The following is a 19,226-nucleotide window of genomic DNA, read 5'->3' as shown; positions in this document are numbered from 1 at the left end:
CAATAACCCTTGCCAAGGAGTGTCTCAACACAGCTCGAGCACTGTACGGACAGCAACCGAGGCTCAATCAATTCCCACTTACAACGACGATTGCGATGTCTGATAGATTATAGCTGTCGAGACTGGAGTTGCGTAACTGCTGATTCAGAGCAGTCGCTGGTATCTGGTATTCAAATTGGACACTGAGCTCACACTGTCTTCGCTTGAGGATGGCCAATGGTACCGCTGTCTTTTGCTTGCCTGCTCGATAACATGCACATCCACGGTATGAGGCCGAACGACACTTGGAAGTGCCCTATTCTGCAGAGCTATCAGCGGAATAGGACGACGAGCGCGGAATACGGCAACATATGTGGTTCTAATGCTCACCACATCGATTGACAAGGCTATCGGTCTTCCACCCGGTGGACCCTTGGATTCGAAAGTGAAAAAGGAATGACAGAAAGGAACAGAAAAGGAGCCGAACAAGAAAACATCTGGAACACAAATCCAAGCCATGATATTGAACTTGGCGTAAGCGACCCACGCGAAAATCCCATTGCACAGCATGTGAAGGTCCACCTTCAAATTGGCTACAGGCACATGCAGCACGATGGCTCCAAAGAATCGAGGACGCACTGTAGAAGGTATTGGTCAAGCCCTGTTCGTACTTGCGATGCAATCTACACATCAGGCAAGCCACAGACACACACACTCGGCATTGCCAGCCATCATCTCTGCTCGCTGGATCCGGATTGGCGGCATCGAATGTCCTCTAACGACAATCAAAATCCGTCAACATGATAGAAACAACCATAGTCCAGCACCAGCATCATCCCTTCGCTTGGTCCCAGCCTGCAGCGTTGAGTATTTCCGCTCTCCCGCTGGACCCCTGTACGATCCACTGCGGACGAACCCCGCACGGCAATCTAGAGAAACGGTAGACCCGTCTCCAGGATAGGGAGCTCGAAAGGAGCCGAGGCATCTCCTCCATCAGTCCACCAAAGGGAGACAAGGCGCGGATCTGGATCAGTTTGAGGTGATGAGATGATGATGTGCTTCCCCGCGCTTCAGCCGCTTCAGGGAGGGTAGCGGATTTGACGGGCGGAGGCTCGGGGTATTGTATCCAGTCCGGACTGCTGCTCTCTCGAAGCAAGGGGGCAGCAGCATGGAAACGATTGTGGATGATTCCAAAGTAGGTACGTCAAGTCCATACATGTGCTTGTTGGCATATCCGCTTCCACTGACACAGAATTGCCTGTCTGAGCAGCCGTGAATAGGAACGATAGGATGAGCAGACAAGACAGAGCCTGGAGACGGGTGTTTGTTAGAGATGATGCCGCTTCCACCACCAAGTCTAGCACTTACACCATGGCCAGCACCGAATCACGGACGAGGCATGGAAACGGAGCATCAACCCTCTCGCAAGCCTAACCACGCTTCCCCTCCCTTACCTGGTTGCCAGAGCCCCCGGCCGGAGGCCCTAATCAAACGCCGGTTCCTTTCGTGTACGCATGCTACAAGTACGCATGCAATATGCATGACGCCGTTTCCACCGCCGCCTGTCCGCCCTCGCTGTGGCCAACAAAATGAAGGGCAAGGCAGGGTTTGGGTAGAAAAACAGTCACCATGGGTTTCCCTCTTGACTCAAGGTTTCACTTTAGCTTCTTCTTCCTTTCATCTCCCCTTTTCCCTGTCTGGGCCTGGTCTTGTCTGTCTTTTTGTTGCTCAGTTTAAGGCGTGGCATTTCTGCGTGCTTTGTATTTGCAAAGTCACATAATTTTTTTTCTTCTCCGTTTCTGCGTCTGCGTTCGTGTTGTTGCGTTACCTGAGTCGCCCATACCCCGGGGAGGTACATTCATATACATTGACTGTCGACATCCAACAGCCCAACAAAAAAGAAGGAAGAAAACAAAAAAGAAAAAGAAAAAGGCAAGGGGGGGAAAGAGTGAAGAGAGTCGTCAAGGAGACCAAATTGCCTGAATGCCGAGGCTCCTCCTCAATTACACCCCCAATCGGCGGTTATCCATTTCTGGGTGGGAATCATGAGATTTGATTCGTCTAATGAGTAATAGAGTCGCAGAGAAGAGAAAAATAGGGTCACCCTTTGGGAGATACTAACGAAAAACTGAAGGGGGGTTGACCTGTGCTTTCATCCGAGGAGAAAGGACCAACAGCAGTCTCATTGTGGAGTCCATTTGACTTATCTTCAGCAGAAAAAGGTGATGCTTGAAGAGAGAAAGCAATGCCAGGTAAGGAGTTCTGACCTGTCCTCACACAATACTTCATCTTACGAAAAGCAGACGACATAACTAACACCATGCCAGTCCCGCTCCCAATCCTCATCCCCGCGGCGGCCGCCTCCCTAGCCTACCTCAACGCCAAAAGCAGCTTCTGGTACGACCTAGCGCTGGTCAAAAGCGTCGTCAAAGCGTCTCTCCGCGTGCGGCACGGCCTCAACAACGACACAATCAACCTCTTTTACGCCCTGGAATCGGCAGCCCTGAGCCGCCGCCTCGCCAACAAGCCGTTTCTCATCTTCGAGGGCAAGACACACACCTACGCCCAGACGTACGACAGGGTTCTCCGGTATGGCCACTGGATCAGGAAGAGGTCCGGCGTGAAGCCGCAGGAGATTGTAGCAATGGACTTTGAGAACTCGGATACCTTTATCTTTGTGTGGTTTGCGCTGTGGTCGATTGGTGCGAAGCCGGCCTTTATCAACTACAATCTTACTGGGAAACCCCTGGCTCATTGCATCGAGGCGGCGACCACGAGGCTCTGTCTCATTGATCCTGCTGTGGCCTCCAATTTTGAAGACGAGGGCGTGAAGCAAAGCCTGCCCAATGTCGAGTTCGTCGTCTTCACGCCAGAGGCAGAGGCAGAAGCCCTGGCGACAGCTCCGGAACGGGCCTTTAATACAGATCGGTCAGATGGCACCATGGCCAGCATGGCGATGCTCATCTACACCTCGGGGACGACGGGCTTGCCCAAGCCGGCTGTCGTTTCATGGGCGAAATGTATATATGGAGGGACCATGGCCGAGACGCTGCTAAACCGGGGTGACGGCGACATCATGTACACTGTAAGCCCCTTCACCCCCCCCCCCCCATTTTCCTCCCCATCTTTTCCGTCAACTCGCTCAACTATCGATCCAAAAGCAAAGGCAAAGGCCCTCTACTGACAAATTCGCCCAGTGCATGCCTCTGTATCACTCCTCCGCCGCTCTCCTATCCGTCTGCGCAACGCTGCTGTCAGGCTCGACTCAGGCGCTGGGCCGCAAGTTCTCGACGAAGCGCTTCTGGGACGAGTGCCGCGCCTCCAAGGCCACGTCGATCCAGTACGTCGGCGAGACGCTGCGGTACCTGCTGGCGGCGCCGCCGCAGCTGGACCCCGTCACCGGCGAGGATCTCGACCGCAAGCACCACGTGCGCATGGCCTTTGGCAACGGCCTCCGCCCGGACATCTGGGACCGCGTCAAGGCCCGGTTCGGCATCGAGACCATTGCCGAGTTCTACGCCGCCACCGAGTCGCCCGGCGCCGCGTGGAACGTGTCGAGCAACGACTTTGCCCGCGGCGCCATCGGCCGCTCCGGCTGGCTGCACTCGCTGCTGACGGGCAGCTCGTCGGCCCTGGTCGAGGTGGACTGGACCACGGACTCGCCGTGGCGCGACCCTGTCACGGGCTTCTGCCGCCGCGTCGGGCCCGGCCAGCCCGGCGAGATGCTGTACCGCCTGCCGGCCGACGACATCGGCCAGCGCTTCCAAGGCTACCTTAACAACCCGGGCGCCTCGGACGCCAAGATCCTGCGCGGCGTCTTCCGCCCCGGCGACGCCTGGTTCCGGTCCGGCGACGTGCTGCGCCGCGACGGCCAGGGGCTGACCTTCTTCAGCGACCGCATCGGCGACACGTTCCGCTGGAAGTCGGAGAACGTGTCGACGGCCGAGGTCAGCCAGGCCGTGGGCCTGCACCCGGCGGTCCGCGAGGCCAACGTCTACGGCGTCGAGCTCCCGCACCACGACGGCCGCGCGGGCTGCGCCGCCGTCTGCCTCGAGCCGCCCGTTCCCGACGAGGCTACGCTGCGAAGCCTGGCTGCCCATGTGAGGGCTTCGCTGCCGCGGTATGCTGTTCCTTTGTTCCTGCGGCTTGTACGGGATGTCGGTGTGGGGAGCCAGACTACGGGGACGAATAAGCAGCAGAAGCAGAGTCTGCGGGCGGAGGGAGTGAAGCCGAGGATGAAGTCTTTTGAAGAGGGTGGTGATGGAGGGGAGACGGATGTGTATTGGCTGAGGGGCGATTCATATGTTCCGTTTAGGGACAAGGATTGGAGGGAGCTTGAGGGAGGGAGGGTGAAGCTGTAGAGGGCGGGTTGCGTTTATCGACTAAGCGGTGATGTCTTTTGCTTTACTCTGCTTTGCTTTGCTTTGCTTTGCTTTGCGTTCATGGGGATTCATTGAGCATTGTCTGTGTAGCGTTGGTGTCGTCTACATCCCCTGCTAAAGAATAAAAGAGATAGTATATTCTACGCCATTTTATGCAGTTTGATACTAACTGGTCTCGATAAGGTTTTCAATCAATCATGTCGCCGTCACAGTCACCGATCGAGAGGTGACCGAAGAGCGAGTCTCTTCCACTCAGCCATTGCATTAGCACAACTCCCGCCAGTAACGCTTCATAACCTCGTTGATGTATATATAGACTATGCCCCCAAACATCCTTTCCATATCTCGATAAAACAGAAATAAGCAGCAATCGTAGTATAAACAAACCGCATTTCCTCCGTCAGAGAAGACTATATATATCTACATAGATGATTACAAATCGCTCATGATATAAACATCAGAGTTTACCCAACTATAACCTCCCCTCCCCCCCCTTCTCACCACCACCCCTCAACTCGCTTCCGTCCCTCCTTCACGTGGTAACACTTCATCTAGATAACCCCCGGTCCAGCAATCCCCAGCCCTACGCGCTGGCCACCGGCTTGCCCTCCATACCCTGCCATGTTGGCAGCTCCCATGCCTGCCGCGCCCCCCGTCCCCGTCCCCGTCCTCTCCCGCATCCTCCGGCCCTCCATGAGTCCTCGCAGGCCTCTCTTCTGCAGCCCAATGACGCTGCTGAGCTCTCCATTCCAGATGACGGCATCCCGCTCGGTGTCGCCCATCTCGGATCCCCATTCGGATCCGCTCGTGCTTGTCGACGCGGAGACGTCGCCGCTCGAGGACCGCGCCGGATGCTGCTGGAGCCCCGAGACGCTTAGGCTTCCCGTGCGCGACGCCAGGTCCGACATGGAGTCCTTGGCGGTCGTGCCGCTGAGGGAAAAGTCCGACGTGGACACCGGAGACCCGATGGGATCCAGGCTGCCGACGAAGAAATTGGGATTCAGGGATCCGTCGATGCCACGTCCTCCGCCGGCGGCCATGGCCGTCGCATTGAACACCGCTGCCGCGTTCCTACTGTCGAGGAGGGCATGCAGACGCTCGACGACGGCTTCCAAGAGGCCGTCGATTCGATATGGCCGCGCAATCTGTAGCAGAGAGCAGAGGATCTGCGGCGTGCACAGCGCAGAGGTGGGCGAAGGTAAGGAGCTGGTGTACAGGAAGTGAAGCAGGGCCTGGATCGTCAGGTACGTGTGCGGTAGATAGAGGCATCGCGGCCTTGAGTTGGGCATCAGGCTGCGAGGTGTCGGGGCGCTGTTGGCGGCTGCAACCGCCTCGTCTCCTCCGTTTGCTGCACCGGTGCCTCCGTGGTGGATCGGACCGGAGAGACCAGACGGCCCCGAAAAGGAACCCGCTATAGAGCCCCCCGCGCTGCTGCTCACCAGCGTCGCCGTGTCGTCAAAGTTTCGATTCGGCGTGATGGTCAGCGCTGACGTGCGCAGGGGATTGCTCGACAGGCCGGACCGCAAGGTCACAGCGTCGCTGCCGTCCTGTGTTGCCGTGCCTTCTCGTAGCAGCTGGACAAAGTACGGGCCCCATCGCCGCGCCACGATTCGCGAGTTGACGGGTATCCGCTCGCCGCCGATGCACAGTATGTCCATGTCGGCGAGCTCCCGGAACGCGAGAACCTTTTCTCCCAGGTCCTCGCTGGCCCGAGAGTGGAAGCGGCCACCAGCGGTAGAGCCAGCCTTGCGCGCAAGACTCAGACTCAGACCAGAGTAAGGGCTGCTGGCAGAGACGAAGCCGGACATGGGGTCAACCTTGCGCGGGTTATCGTAGAAGCCAAAGGCCTCCAGCTCCACCATGCAGACATTGGAGAAGTTGATGCGCCGGTGGTTGTAGTCGTCGACCAGACTCCTCTTTCTGTTGCCGAGAATGACAAACGTATTCCGCCGATTCCACAACACGCCCCTGTTCCAGCTGCCTTGGCTGAATACGCTGCCCCCGGCGTCGATGCGGCTCCAGGTAAGAGATCGAAGGTCCAGAGCCCACAGCGCGTATTCTTGCTTTGATGACGTGAGGTACGTTCCGCTGACCACAAAGTGCGTGTCGATGATGCCGCCGTTGGGAAAGCGAAGGCCGGGCGGCGAGTACGTTCCCGACATGGGCCGCTCCGTCAAGGTGCCGTCGGGCGAACGAATCTGAAGCTCAAGCTTGACATCCAGGAAGTTGTAGTTGGAGTAGATGAGCATGGACGATCCAGGCTCCTGGCCGGCGGTGCTGTCGTTTCGCTGTTGGCCGTTCTGGGCATGCATTCCGATTCTTGCGCTGACAGCCGGGGGCAGCGCCGCAGCGACGCTCCTGTAGGCGCCGCAGCTCTTGCCCAGCGGTTGGGTCGTCGTCCACTTGAGGCTCCTGAGGTTGAAAACGCTAATCTGTTCGATATAGTGGTTCGCGCCATCCTGACCTCCAACAATGACCAGCTGAGCGCCGCCGGTGCCGTCAATGTTAATGCCGATGCGGCCCTCGTTGGGGTTGCCGTTGGACGGGTTGTGCTGGAGAGCCGAGAGAGGAGCGTCCTTTGAGGAAAAGGCGGCGGACGAGGAGAGGATGCATGCGCAGTGGGCATACCGGCCCTGGGGCGTCTCTTGCGCCTGGACGTAGGACCACCTCTTGGTCGGCACGTCGTATATGTGAATGTCGGACATGACAGTCACCTCGGGCTGCTGCTGGTCGGCCCCCAAGGGCTGGTTAGGCGCCGGTGACATTCCGCCATAGCACACCATCTTGGTGCCTCCCAGCGCGCACATGGAATGGAAATACCGAGGGGGTGGGATGTCGCCCGTCACCTCGAGCTTCGTCCAGTGGCGCCGTATGAGGTCCAGCTCGTAGAGATCGGACGTGAGCGGCGCGGGACGGCTTCGGGAGAGGATACGGCCACCAAAAACGTACAAGCTGTCGCCCAGGATCGTCGTTGTGGCCCCAACCAGCGGCGGAGGCTCCTGACCCGTGGTTCGATGTACATTGCACATTAATCCCGATAGATGAGCCGAGGACCCCTGGGAAGGGCCGCCGACTGGGGTAGAAGACGATCCTTGGGCTTGCTGAGACTGTGCCTGCGCCTGCATCTGGCCCTGCGCAATCGCGGGCGACATGCCTGCCGATACAGAGCCATTGCTCCTCGGCGTCAGCCCCTCTCTATGACCATCTCGGTATTCGTCAGCGCCGCCGCCGTATCTTGTCGCGCTCAAGCCAGCCATGTTGGCGCTCATCTCTTGCATGTAAAAGTTCTCCTGGCCCGAAGCGCCGTATGTCTTCCGGGAGGCAGCGGGGCTTGTCAAGTCCACGGGGCTTATTCGGGGATCCAGACGGGACTCCAGGAAGCGGTTCTGGGACGTTTCTCCGGCGCCGATGCTCTGTGAAAGGCTGTCGAAGGTGGGGAGGGTAACCGACGGGGGCGTTGGGGCGCTTGTTTCGGCGGGCGTCTCCGGCAATGGTTTCTCAAGACTGTCCTGCAGGCTCAGCTGTCTCCCATGCTGATGCTGGAGCCTAGATACGGACGCTGCTCTTGCTTTGGGGTGAGGTGGAAGGCCGACGCCCGATGCTGAGGTCGCGTGGCCCTGGAATGTTTGGAGGGACGGCTTTCGAGGGAGCCTGGCAGAGGCGCTGTACCCAGCTGCTCGATATGCGCTGTCGGTATTCCTGCTGTACTGGTCGGTCTGTATGCGGGGATCATTGGCCCCAGAGTCGGGATAAGAGTAGAAGCCGTTCGGTGATGGGCTCTGGAAACCTGTTAGTGGTGCGAAGTCGGCCATGGCAGCGGCCAATGCGTCTCGACGCGCAAAGGAGAGGAAACGATGCCGTAGAGATAGCGTAGGGCAGGCGACGGAGGAAGAAAGGGGGACTGGGCGTGTGATGATGAAGCCTCGGACCACGAGAGCGAGAGAGGGGGGTTAGAGAAGGAGATGAGACGAGAGAAGGAGAGAAGAGCAAAATGATGATGCCCTTCCGAGGACGCTTGTCAGATTGATCAACCCGTTCTCGGCCAAGGCACCAAGCATGGGAAGAAGACCGCTCGCTTGGGATCTAGGAAGAGAAGCCGGCCGGCAGGGGGGAGGATTTTCCTGACCGCACCGTGGCTAAGTCGAGAGATCGGATGCGAAAGCGACGGGCGCTCGCCACAGCCTCGCCCGTGTTCTCCTCGGGCCCGGCAGAGCAGCCAGCACGGTTCTCAGAAGCCCGGAAGGCGATCCGGGGGGGCCGAGAGAGCGTCGAGCGAGGAGCAGCGTGGAGCAGCCGCGCAAGCGAGTGGAAATGTGGTCAAAGGGTGCGCGATGATCTGGCTTCGAGGCCGGCCGGACTGTGTGTGTGTGCGTGCTCTGGCTGGCGCAAAGGGGGCACAGATGCCGCGCAAGGGGGGAGAGACTGGCCGACGACGAGCCGGGCGAGGAGAAGCCGCATGACGTACCATTCAAAGACGGCGGCCGAACGTCTGTCGGAGGGCCAACGTCGCACTCGTTGCTGGTGATGCTGCGCTGCCCGTCTGGCTGGCGCGGATGGAGCTGACGATGTGGGCTGGGGAAGAGGTTCGAGCAACAGAAAAAAAAATAACCTCCGTCTGGGCGCACAGACGCGAAGAATGGGGGGGTTGTGGGCTCTGTCGAAGAACTACGGGCGCTGTCCTGGTACCGCTACAGGCGCTGGGAGTCGCTACGGGCTACTGGCAGAGGGGATTGCGGGCTCTGATAGGCTGGCTAAGGGCGTTCTAGCGGTTAGAGCGTTGGAGCAGTTGGGGGAAGATGGAAAAGGAGAAAACAGAAGAGAGATGGATGGAGTATCAGTATCGCGGGAAATGGCAGATGAAAACGGTCACGTTGGGAACGGTTGAGTAGTACAGGATCAAGGGTGAAAATCAGAAAGCAGAGGAACGAGGAAAAGAGCCGGAGTCTGCGAATGGCCGCGATAAGGCATAGGTACATGTACGAGCGACTGCAGGGAGTGCTCAAGTGCTACCGCTTAGCGCCAGCCTCTCGTTCCCCCCAGGCATCTCGGGGTTCCGCTCTCCGTGTTCGCTGTATGCACTGTATTTCGTACGTGTACCTGCATGCAAATGATGGATGCCGATGGTGGAAGAGCAGCGAGAAGAGAGCCTTGGTCGTGTAAAGGAATTAATTACCAAATCGTTTGTTGACGTGTGTGCTCGATAGGGGGCTCTGCAGATGGGATGGCACTTCGCATGAAATTTCAATTTTGTTCTAGAAGCAAAGGAGACGGCGCTGGAAAGTACAGGTACACGTACAGCAGCCACCGAGTTCAGGTACACGTACCTCATGTTTTCTCTCTCCCCTTCTGTGTTTCCATTCTGATTCTTCACCACGCGGCAGATGACAGGGAAGAAATGAACAATCAAGATAGGGTTAAAAAAAGAAAGAATGCGACAATCGACAAGCCGCTCTCCATCCAACTTCAACCAACGCCTGCCACCAAAAACTTCCTTTGAGGGCAACAACTTGGACCGGCAGTACATGCAGCCACCCACCCGCTCCATCGGCATCTGTGCGAAAACAAGAGAGACAACAACACGACCAAGCAACAATTGAAACAATTGAAACAAAGCCACAAGCCACCGCCAAACGTCAAAACGCATCAATTGCCACCAACAGCTCCTGTTGACACTTCTAGCTTGTCCGCTAAGAACCTCAAGCTTCTCCCCAGCCAGCCCAGCATGACTAGCAACTGGTCCGCATTTCCTGCTCCTCACCATCTTCATCCTCCCTCAATGGAGATTTCGGACATTAGGGTATCTGTACATTCGAGATAGTGTCGGATCAAGGTAGAGTACATGTAGCATTTGGCGCTGTCTTTCGGCCGCATCATCTGGCTCAATAGGGGTCCTCGCGCCGGTTGAACTATTGCTGACTTGGAGTAGCGGCAGCCATCTCGCGTGTGCCTTTGCAAGTTCGCAGGCCAGGGACGTTCGCGATCACCGCGGAGCTGCTTTGCTATATCGGAGCATAAAGTGGACCGAACTACAATACAGCCCTCATCTCTTTGGATATTATGTATTCGTCCCCAATGCCCTCTTCCTTGCGCTTGCCATTTTGACCCCGAAATGCGTCAATTCTTCCTTGGGAGTGATGTGATGTGATGTAAACCTGAACGTGGTCAGTGCCATTCTTGTCTCCATGTCATCTCCACACTTCCTCCATGCTACTTTTCTCGACGCTGGACACTCTTATCAACAGACAGCTAGCCCCGAACCATCACCACCTGTAATATCGCTCCTTCAAGCCTGCAGCTGAACCTTTGCCAACTCTCCTCGAGGCTCCTCGTCTCATTTGCTGCCACCGCTGCCAAGCTTCAGCCCAAGGGTCTTGACTGCATGTGTGTCCAGCTGGGCATATTAGCACGTGGGATGGACTGGAGATGCTTCCGGGCTAAGCCCACTCGACTCTATCTTGAAACAGTCGGGCCATTGTCTAAATCACGGCGATGAAAGACGTCAGTTTGGCGTCCCCTTTTTCCAGCATACTGATTACGTGATCCTCTGAGGAGGCTACTCGTAATTCGACTTGCTCTCAGTTCACTCATGCCGGGTCAAGGGAAGATGTCGATTTGCTCTGGTCTCGAACTCAATGACACACAGTACATGCAGGTATACACGTTGGAACACAACGAGAAAGCCGCAGCAGGCCACGGAGGAGAAAAAAAGGATACCTTGATGAACTCAAAGCAGATACAGCGATACAGCTCAGCATGAGGCTCGTGCCGTCCGGCAGTCACTCGGAGCGTCCGTGTTCCGTTATTACCTGCCGATGCATCAATGCCGATCCCTCTATAAGCCCTTCTTGATACATAAGGTACCTACAATCAGGCCATTATCCAAGTTCCCTTCTGCTGTTCTGCCTCTTTTTCTTCCCTCTCACCGGATCATCCGGACTGCTCACAAGTCAAGATACCGAACCCTGGACACGTTCCGGCACCGCCATGATTCGTGTCGGCGATGCGACCTGCATGCATCGATGTGGCTTTTGCAGTGCTAGAGACGTTGGCTAGCCTGGCCTGAAACATTAGCTGAATGGCTCTCTGTGGCCATGCCTCGTCGACCACTGGCTGTGACCAGGTATACCCAGCAGCTGACGCTGGGCCCGGCGCAGAAAAGCTATCATTGAGGATGTAATATAGGTGGTGCTTGAGATCGGACGGCGGACACAGGCACACAACATGAAGGTTGACAAGATGAAGATGGGCTTTGACGGCCATCTTGATTACGTAATCGACACTTGAACCTCCAGGGTAGCATTATCGAGGTGTTCAGCCATCAAGGTATCAGCGACTCTAACATAAAGTCCAAGCTATATGCTCCGTACAAATTGCAGTCCTCTTGTCTGATCACATTTGTCAATAGATCCTGGGTGTATGATCGAACCGGTTGCAAGGTCTGATTCAACTCGAAGACAGCATCTTCGAGACATTTCCACCTCCAGGTGTCTCAGCATTCACTTTGGGACATCCAACATTGCGTGAAAAAAAATTGGTATCTTTTACTATTCGACATGATCATTGCCCTGCCCAGGCCCTCTCCAGGCTGTGATGAAGTGTTCCTGTCAACTGGCTTCGCGGCACGAGGCAGAAAACAGTCGACACGACACGCCTCTGTCTCGCAAGACTCAGCGCCACGCCGCCTTGCTCTCTCCCCCGCTCTCCATCCTCAACCTGGCAAAAGTGCTGTGCAGGGCCATTGCTTTTTTTTTTTCTGTTCTCCTTATATACACATTTGAGGTCTTTTTGTCGCACCGTCTAAGAAACCTCGGGCAGGGGAGTGAAGCGCAGGTAGGGCTTGACGGCGCGGAAGTTGGGGAAGAGCTTCTTGGCCTCCTCGTCCTTGATGACGGGGGCGACGATGACGTCGTCACCGGGCTGCCAGTTGATCGGGGTGGTGACGCGGTACTTGTCACCGGTCTGGAGGGAGTCGATGATGCGCAGGACCTCGTCGGCGTTGCGGCCGGTGGAGGCCGGGTAGGACAGGATGGTGCGGATCTTCTTGCTGGGGTCGATGAAGAAGACGGAGCGGATGGTGAAGGCGATGCCCTTTTCGTCGACGTTGGTGGCGTCCTGACGGTCGATCCTGTTGGTGGCGGTGGTGGTTAGCTGGTGAACACTGTCGAGACAGGGACAAGAGATTTGACGACTTGAACTGCCAGGTAGGACGGAGAGTGAAACAAAGGCTTACATGTCGTAGAGCAGGGAAATCTGGCGGTCCTTGTCACCGATAATGGGAAAGGTGACGTGGCCGCCAGTCACATCCTTGATGTCGTCGATCCAGCCCTTGTGCGAGTCGACCGTGTTGGCGGACAGGCCGATGAGCTTGACGCCGCGCTTCTCGAACTCGGGCTGCAGCTTGGCAAAGGCGCCCAGCTCGGTGGTGCAGACGGGGGTGAAGTCCTCCGGGTGGGAGAAGAAGACGACCCAGTTGTTGCCGACGAACTCGTGGAAGTCAATGGGGCCCTGGGTGGTGTCGGCCTTGAAGTTGGGGGCGACGGAGCCGAGGCGGAGGGGGGCGGGCTCAGACATGTTGACTGTTGATGTGTGATGAGTTGGGAAGTTGTGTGGTATTGGTATGGTCGAGAGAAAGAAGAGGAGAGAAGCAAAAGAGGGGAGAGGTTGAGGGAGACAAGCTCCACCTCCCTTTATATAGCAAAGGTATTACCCGGGTCGGTCGTCGACAACAACTAATGACATGCTCCCTCCAGGCCATTGCCCATACGCGCAACAAATCACCCAATATCCCACCCCATCCAGCGCCAGCCCCTCCCCCTCCATCATCTCATGGATCACCTTGTGCCCCTCCTTTCAGAAACCCGTTGTTTGCTTACGGAGCTAGAACTCAACAACACCAGCATCCAATATCAAACGACCCCTCCATCAAAATTCACAACCAATGCTCACCAGAGCCACATCAACCATAGCCACCACTTCTTTCTTTCTAACTTTCTTCTTCTTCCTCCTCCTCTTCTTCTACATCTCCCTCTGAAGCTACGTGATCCATCACATCAAGCAAAACAATCAATCACCTCAAAAAAAAAATCCCCACGATCAGCGACAAACAAAAGTGGCCCAAACCCAGCTCCCTCAAAGCGGCAAGGCGCGCCGCGATTGCGTGCTGAGCCCGCCGCCTCATTGGCCCGCCCTGCGCATTTTGCAATCCGAGTCTCGCTGACGCAATGGGGGGGCAACTGCTGCGAACTATTCCTGTAGCTCCCGCCAGCCAGGATCGTGAGGGGAAAGAAAAAGAGAGCAAGATACCTAATCAAGTTCAATCGGAGCGGGTTGCGTGGGGCGTCGGTGCCTTGCTTGCGGGTTGTCGGGCGGCACCATGTGAAGCCGCCAAAGACCGCCGATGGGCCGGAATGTCGCCTTTCTTGCCCTTGTTTGCTGTTACGTTGTTGAGCGCTTGTTGAGGAGACGAGAGGGAGATGGAAGAACAGCTCGGCGCGGCTTTCGGCTTCGGAAGGAAAGGTTGGAACTTTCCTTGTTGATTGGTAAGCTCCTGTTCTTGTTATTTGCGCCGTGCGCTTCGATATACTCCAGGTTGTCTTACTGATTGGACACTTGATGGCTTCTTGGTGCCAGGCAGCTTGAGATCATGTAACATCACCTTTTGATTCCTCCAGATGATGGTCTTGATCGTGAGAGCACTTGAAAAACGAGCATTGCAGTGTTCTGCTTCACGGTGGATTGGTAAGTGGGCATCAGACGCACCATGAAATGATGCCATTGACCTCCAACCTCGCACACACAACCTGAATGAACCACTCTACTGTAGCCATCAAGGTAGCCTTCTCTCTGGAGCCTCTTGAAAGCCACTGTGCCAAGATCATGCATCGACATTCGCATCAACCCTGCCATCCATCATCTCTCCACAGAGCACGCTTCGGATATTCGCAAAAAGTAATCAGCCAACCAACTTGAACTCAGCTCTCCTCAAAATCACCCCATAGCACTACAACAGTCATACGTGGCTCAAGCGGGCTCCTCAGCCGCCACAATACATAGCACAAAATAAACTCAAGTGACAAAAACTCTACCTAAAAACTTCAGCTGTGCTGACCCGAGATCCTGACGTCGCACAACGATTGCCGACAGCCCGAGATCCGCTCATTGTTCCTTTCTCGCCCATGCTACCTTACAAAAAACGAAACATGACAGCTTCGCAACAACTGCCTCGCTGCGAGAGTAGATATTCTGACAGTAGAAGCAAAGAGAAAAAAGCTTCATATGAGAAGACAAAAAGGCAAAAAAAGAAAGCGACCACGCCAGGAGTCGAACCTGGAATCTCTAGAGGTGGTGTTTACCAACCGAAATCTAGCGCCTTAGCCATTAGGCCACGCGGCCGAAGATGCAGTTCGGACTGCTATCATGGTATATGAGTGCTCAGCACCAGGTATTCATCCCATCGGCCAACGGAATCGAATCCGCAGCCTGTTGCCCTCATGAGCCGCACATCTCGAATCACAGGATCTGTTGGTATTTTAATCAATCATAAATGCTAAAGTCTCCGCCTAGTGAAAGGATGTACAGTGTCCAACTCCCAAGCCGAATGCTGGCACCAGACTGCATCGCACGAATGATCCCATCGAGCTTTGGTTGTCCAAGTGCCTCTATGCCAAAAGTGCATGTGCAAACCCCAAATCAGCCCGCTTCCACCAACAAGAATAACTGAATGGAAAACCCAACAAACAGAGCATGTCATAACGCCATTCTATGCTTAAATTCCGTGCAGCTTGACCTGCCACCCCTTCTGTGCCCCGGCTTCCCCCAACTACCTAGTGGTGGGCAGTATGCAACATCATCACCATAAACCACCAATGACATGCACGGCAGGGCGAAATGCGCCATAGTCCCTTGGTTTGGCAGTGTCCCCCGCAAGCGCAGACTGGTTGTCGTCGGGATCGCTCTCATCTGTTCCTTGCTCCACCTCTGTCTCGCTTGTGTGATTGGGTTCGCTCGTCTCTACCTCGTCGACGGGCGATATCACATGGCCCAGTGTCGGCAGAACGTGAGCGGTCCCGTCATTGACTAACACAGCCGGGAGTGTTGCGTCTGCAAGGCTGGTGTTTGCCGCGTCAGTCGTATCCGCCTCGCCGGAGACGCTTGACGGGGGCGTCAAAGGCTTGGAGAAGTTAAAGATGGGCGTTTGCTGAGCGTGACCCTGAGCCTGAGTAGCCAGCTGGGGCACGTGCGATTGACTCATGCTTGACCTCTTCAGCTGCGGCTTGCGAAGACAAGTCGTAGATGCGAATCCCGGTCGTCTTGAGGCCATTTCCAGGCGCTCTTCCTCTGCGGTATCCTCGTCTGTTAACTCGCTGTCCAGGGTTAGGCCCGTGCCAGGCAACATGAGAAGGCTCCCGCCTGAACGTCGTCGCTGGCGCTTCTGGCCCTGACCGGCCACCAACACACCGAGATGTTGATGAGCAGGTGTCTGGCCGTGGGGGTTGAGCCGCACGCTGCTTTTATGCGAAGTGATGCCTCTGAGGTTGCTCTGGCTCTCCGAGAAGACGACTCTTGTCCGAAGTCGATGCACTGCGCGATCCAGCGCCAACTCTATCGCACAGCTGTCGCGTATCCTAGATAGCTTTGGCCACGTTGCCCTTTCGCCAACCAGGCAGCACTTGAGCATGAAATCCACGGTAGGGTTGCGGAGAAGCACAGGGAGGTTGTCGATGGACAAGTCAGGCAAGATGTTGATATTGCCCGAGTACTTTTGACTGAGGATGCTTCGAAATTTGGTCATCATGTTAGGAAAGAAGCCCATTTCTGCCATAAACTGCAGCCGGTGAAGCGCCTCATCTCGGGCGAGCGATGTGCAGGTGTACAGCCAGTCCATGTCATCACCGGTGTTGGCACTCTTGCGCGCGCGTTTATTCTCAGGCGACAGGTGGTCGTCTTTAGACAGAAAGGGAGTGACGTGAGGGTTCACCTGGGAGACGATGAAGTGGTTGACGTTGAACATTTCCGCAAGGCGCGTCATGGGCAGGTCGTTGTCCACCGAGCCGTCAATGAATCTTTGGGGGGACGGGTTCCACTGGCGGTGCTCTCCCGTGACCGGATCCTTGACCAGCAGAGGGGACGAGTCGAAGATGAGGGGGACCGAACAAGACGCTGCCACAGCAGACCATATCATGACGTTGGGCGAGGTGACGTAGTTGAGCAGCCGTGGCAGCTCATAGACGGACGCGGATGAGACGCAAATGTTGAGGATGCGACGAGTGCGGTTGTAAGCCTCCTGGAACGTGATGTCGCCCATCATGGTCCTCATGACTCTCCTGAGATGGGCAATATCGGACCAGCAGCCTTCCGTTAGCAGGCGACGAAAATGGTCCAGAAGGCCGTCTTGGCTGTCTGGCGCTTCGAAAACCGCCAAGTCTCCATAAGGGAACTCCTTGAGCAGCAGCGGGATCTCTTCGTCCGTGCGCGTACACATGACGGCGCAAACGATGCTCCCAGCGCTGGCGCCTGATATGATTCTGGGCAAAAGCTGAGCCTCGAACAAGGCCTTGAGAACGCCGACGTGCGCCATGCCGAACGTGCCACCGCCAGACAAGAGCAGAGCGCTTCGCCCGAAGCTCTGACGCGCAAGCAGCATGCCCTCAAGCAAGTCTCTGTAGGCAATGCCCCTGTCCGAGGCGCTGTGGACGGTGGCGGCGTCGATGGTTTCGATTGTCGCTTCGACATAGCGCTCAATCAATGTCTTTGTGCCGAGGTACGAGTGCCGGTAGAGATCGACGTTGCCCATGCCGCCGAGATCGCGCGACAGGGAGGTTCGGATGAGGTGCATCATGGTGCGGATGTCTCGACTCTCTCTGGCCTCATTGAGGGCCTGAAGTCGCTGCTCAATGAGCTTGGGGTTGTAGTCGCCGCTGTCGTCGTCCCGTTTCCAGTCGTCGTTGCCTTCGAGGGCGTCGAGTTCCTGCGCCGCTGCTTGCCATTGTGTCCATGTCTCAGCCTGTGACGCCAATCCCATGCGCCGGTTAGCTGAGCGTTCTCGTTTTGGTCAAGTCACCAGGTCAGATCAAGGAGACACGTACACTCTTCATGCGCAGGTAGAGGATGTTTTTCCTTTCTTCGAGAAGCCTTGCCCTCTCGCGCTCTTCGCTGCTCACGCCATCTTTCCAGGATCGCCATAGGCCCGCGGCTTCCTTGACTTTTTGGGAGACGGTTTGCACGAGGGTCTGGTCAGCGGGCTGCGAGGCTGTCGAGGCGTGCTTCGGTCGCTTTGGCAATTGCGCGGAGGAATTACTGCCGTGTATCGGGGGTATCGTAGGGGGGCGGAGGAGGAAGTCGGCCATGACCGCGGGTGTAGCGAAGCATCCGCGGGTTCTTTACGATCTTCAGGTAGGCCGTGGGAGGGTTGGGCACAGCCTCAGTCCCATTCCTGCTGTCTGGAGACGTCGGCTTCGGTTCTAGAGCTGGAGAGGAGAAGAAGAGCAGGCTATAGAGGATTGCGTTCTGATCTTGGGAACAGAAGAACAGGTAGGTATCACTTGTGTTGATTGTTGGTAGGGTAGGAAAGGAGACGGAAGCAAGGGGATGCCTCTTCAGATGAACGAACCTGGAATATTAAGGCTGGTCGAATAATCTGGGGTTGCAGCATCTGGTTGGAGCATCTGACCGCTGATGGCATTTGCAGTGGGGACAATACGCACTAGCGGCCTGTTGGGGTCACGCTGGCCCGCTACCGTTGAGTACATGACGGGGACCTGACGTTGCCGTACCTGGGACCTGTCGGTAGGTTAGTAGTTGGCTGCTGTGCCCTGCTGTCCAGGCGATTGATGCCCTAAGAATACCTAAGCCGCTGAGCCGTGAAGTCAATGGCCCGGGCCAATCCAGGAGCTGCGCACGTTGTCCATGCTTTCACTCACTACTTTGGCGCTGGGTATCTGCGAGAATGCAGGGCTGTGCCATTAATGCCTTGGATGTGCCCACCAACTGGTTTACAGGGCATCCCGACGCCCAACATCCCCCAGAAATGCCTCCACGTCCCCCGTAAACCCCCATCACCCCCCATATTCGGCTGCTCGTCCACGTGCTGCAGTGCAGATGCTGGCGACACATCATCTTTCACATGCCGGAGCGGTCAGAATGGATTGATTGATTGATTGAGTGTCTGCAGGCCATCCGACTGCGCGCATACTTTACGCACTATTTCTATTTTCATCGGGCACCCGTCAGGCTTCGTTTCTCCGGCCTGTTGCTACCTAAAGTATGCGTGATTCGAGAGCAGCAGTACAAGTACTCCAAGACGCCGTACCCCAGGTCCCCCAGCCCCCGTACAGTCGAGTATCGATCACCGCGTGAGCTCCGACACAGCTGCTACTCCATGCTAATTAGCTACCTCCTGCTAGTAGCTTCTCCAGCCTAAGATAGAGGATGTCGTCGACTCTCTTCCGGGTGAGGGAGGCTGCCGATGCTGTACAGTATCTAATTACTGCGCCAAGGCCGCCCGTTCCGACGCGTTCGCATGACGTCGCCTGCGGGAATTGTCTCATGATGTCTCAAAACGTGCCATCTCAGATCGATACATACGACCTGGCGCTGATTCGCTCCCTACGTGTAGAGGAGGCCACCAGTATTGCATCAATTACGCCTGGTCACGCTGCCGTTTCGTTTTCTAGAAGAACCGGGCAGGACATCGGAGGATTTAGTCTCGCCGGGCGCGTCTCCGAGCGTCGTCTGATGCTGCAACTGGCTTCGATTGGAGACGATCCGTAGGTAGCGTAGAGAGGAGAGGTGTCAAGTCCTACTTGTATTTCCATCATGAATCATGATGAGATGAGCTGCCTAGTATTACCGGATAAAGAATGACTC

The 19,226-nt window shown here is 56.2% G+C and overlaps 4 protein-coding genes across 4 annotated transcripts; 1 reads left to right on the top strand and 3 right to left on the bottom strand.

The window, feature by feature from the left end:
* Window positions 1-2,299: 2,299 nt before the first annotated feature.
* On the top strand, window positions 2,300-4,340 carry CCMA1212_005194 (Fatty acid transporter protein; the record flags this gene model as incomplete). Its single annotated transcript, XM_073702464.1, has 2 exons — window positions 2,300-3,064; window positions 3,177-4,340. The coding sequence occupies 2 exons, from the start codon at window positions 2,300-2,302 to the stop codon at window positions 4,338-4,340; spliced, it is 1,929 nt and encodes a 642-aa protein (XP_073559126.1).
* Window positions 4,341-4,912: 572 nt separating this feature from the next.
* On the bottom strand, window positions 4,913-12,937 carry CCMA1212_005193 (Mitochondrial peroxiredoxin PRX1; the record flags this gene model as incomplete). The annotated part of the gene is made up of 3 exons (XM_073702463.1): window positions 12,592-12,937; window positions 12,168-12,486; window positions 4,913-7,552 (listed from the first exon to the last, which is right to left on the bottom strand). Exons 1-3 carry the CDS (start codon window positions 12,930-12,932, stop codon window positions 4,913-4,915), a joined length of 3,300 nt encoding a protein of 1,099 aa, XP_073559130.1. The 5' UTR covers window positions 12,933-12,937.
* A 474-nt stretch (window positions 12,938-13,411) lies between these two features.
* On the bottom strand, window positions 13,412-13,729 carry CCMA1212_005192 (uncharacterized protein; the record flags this gene model as incomplete). The annotated part of the gene is made up of 1 exon (XM_073702462.1): window positions 13,412-13,729. A coding segment is annotated over one exon (318 nt), but the record flags the coding sequence as incomplete, so codon positions are not given.
* A 1,481-nt stretch (window positions 13,730-15,210) lies between these two features.
* On the bottom strand, window positions 15,211-17,707 carry CCMA1212_005190 (Lipase 4; the record flags this gene model as incomplete). The annotated part of the gene is made up of 2 exons (XM_073702461.1): window positions 15,211-17,364; window positions 17,447-17,707. The coding sequence occupies 2 exons, from the start codon at window positions 17,705-17,707 to the stop codon at window positions 15,211-15,213; spliced, it is 2,415 nt and encodes an 804-aa protein (XP_073559129.1).
* Window positions 17,708-19,226: the final 1,519 nt, after the last annotated feature.

The sequence above is a fragment of the Trichoderma ghanense genome (genome assembly GCF_004382785.1).
Source record: "Trichoderma ghanense strain CCMA-1212 chromosome Unknown scaffold_5, whole genome shotgun sequence".
NCBI classification, from domain to species: Eukaryota; Fungi; Ascomycota; class Sordariomycetes; order Hypocreales; family Hypocreaceae; genus Trichoderma; species Trichoderma ghanense.
Note: the sequence above shows the minus strand (reverse complement) of the source record. Positions and strands in the feature narration are given on the sequence as shown.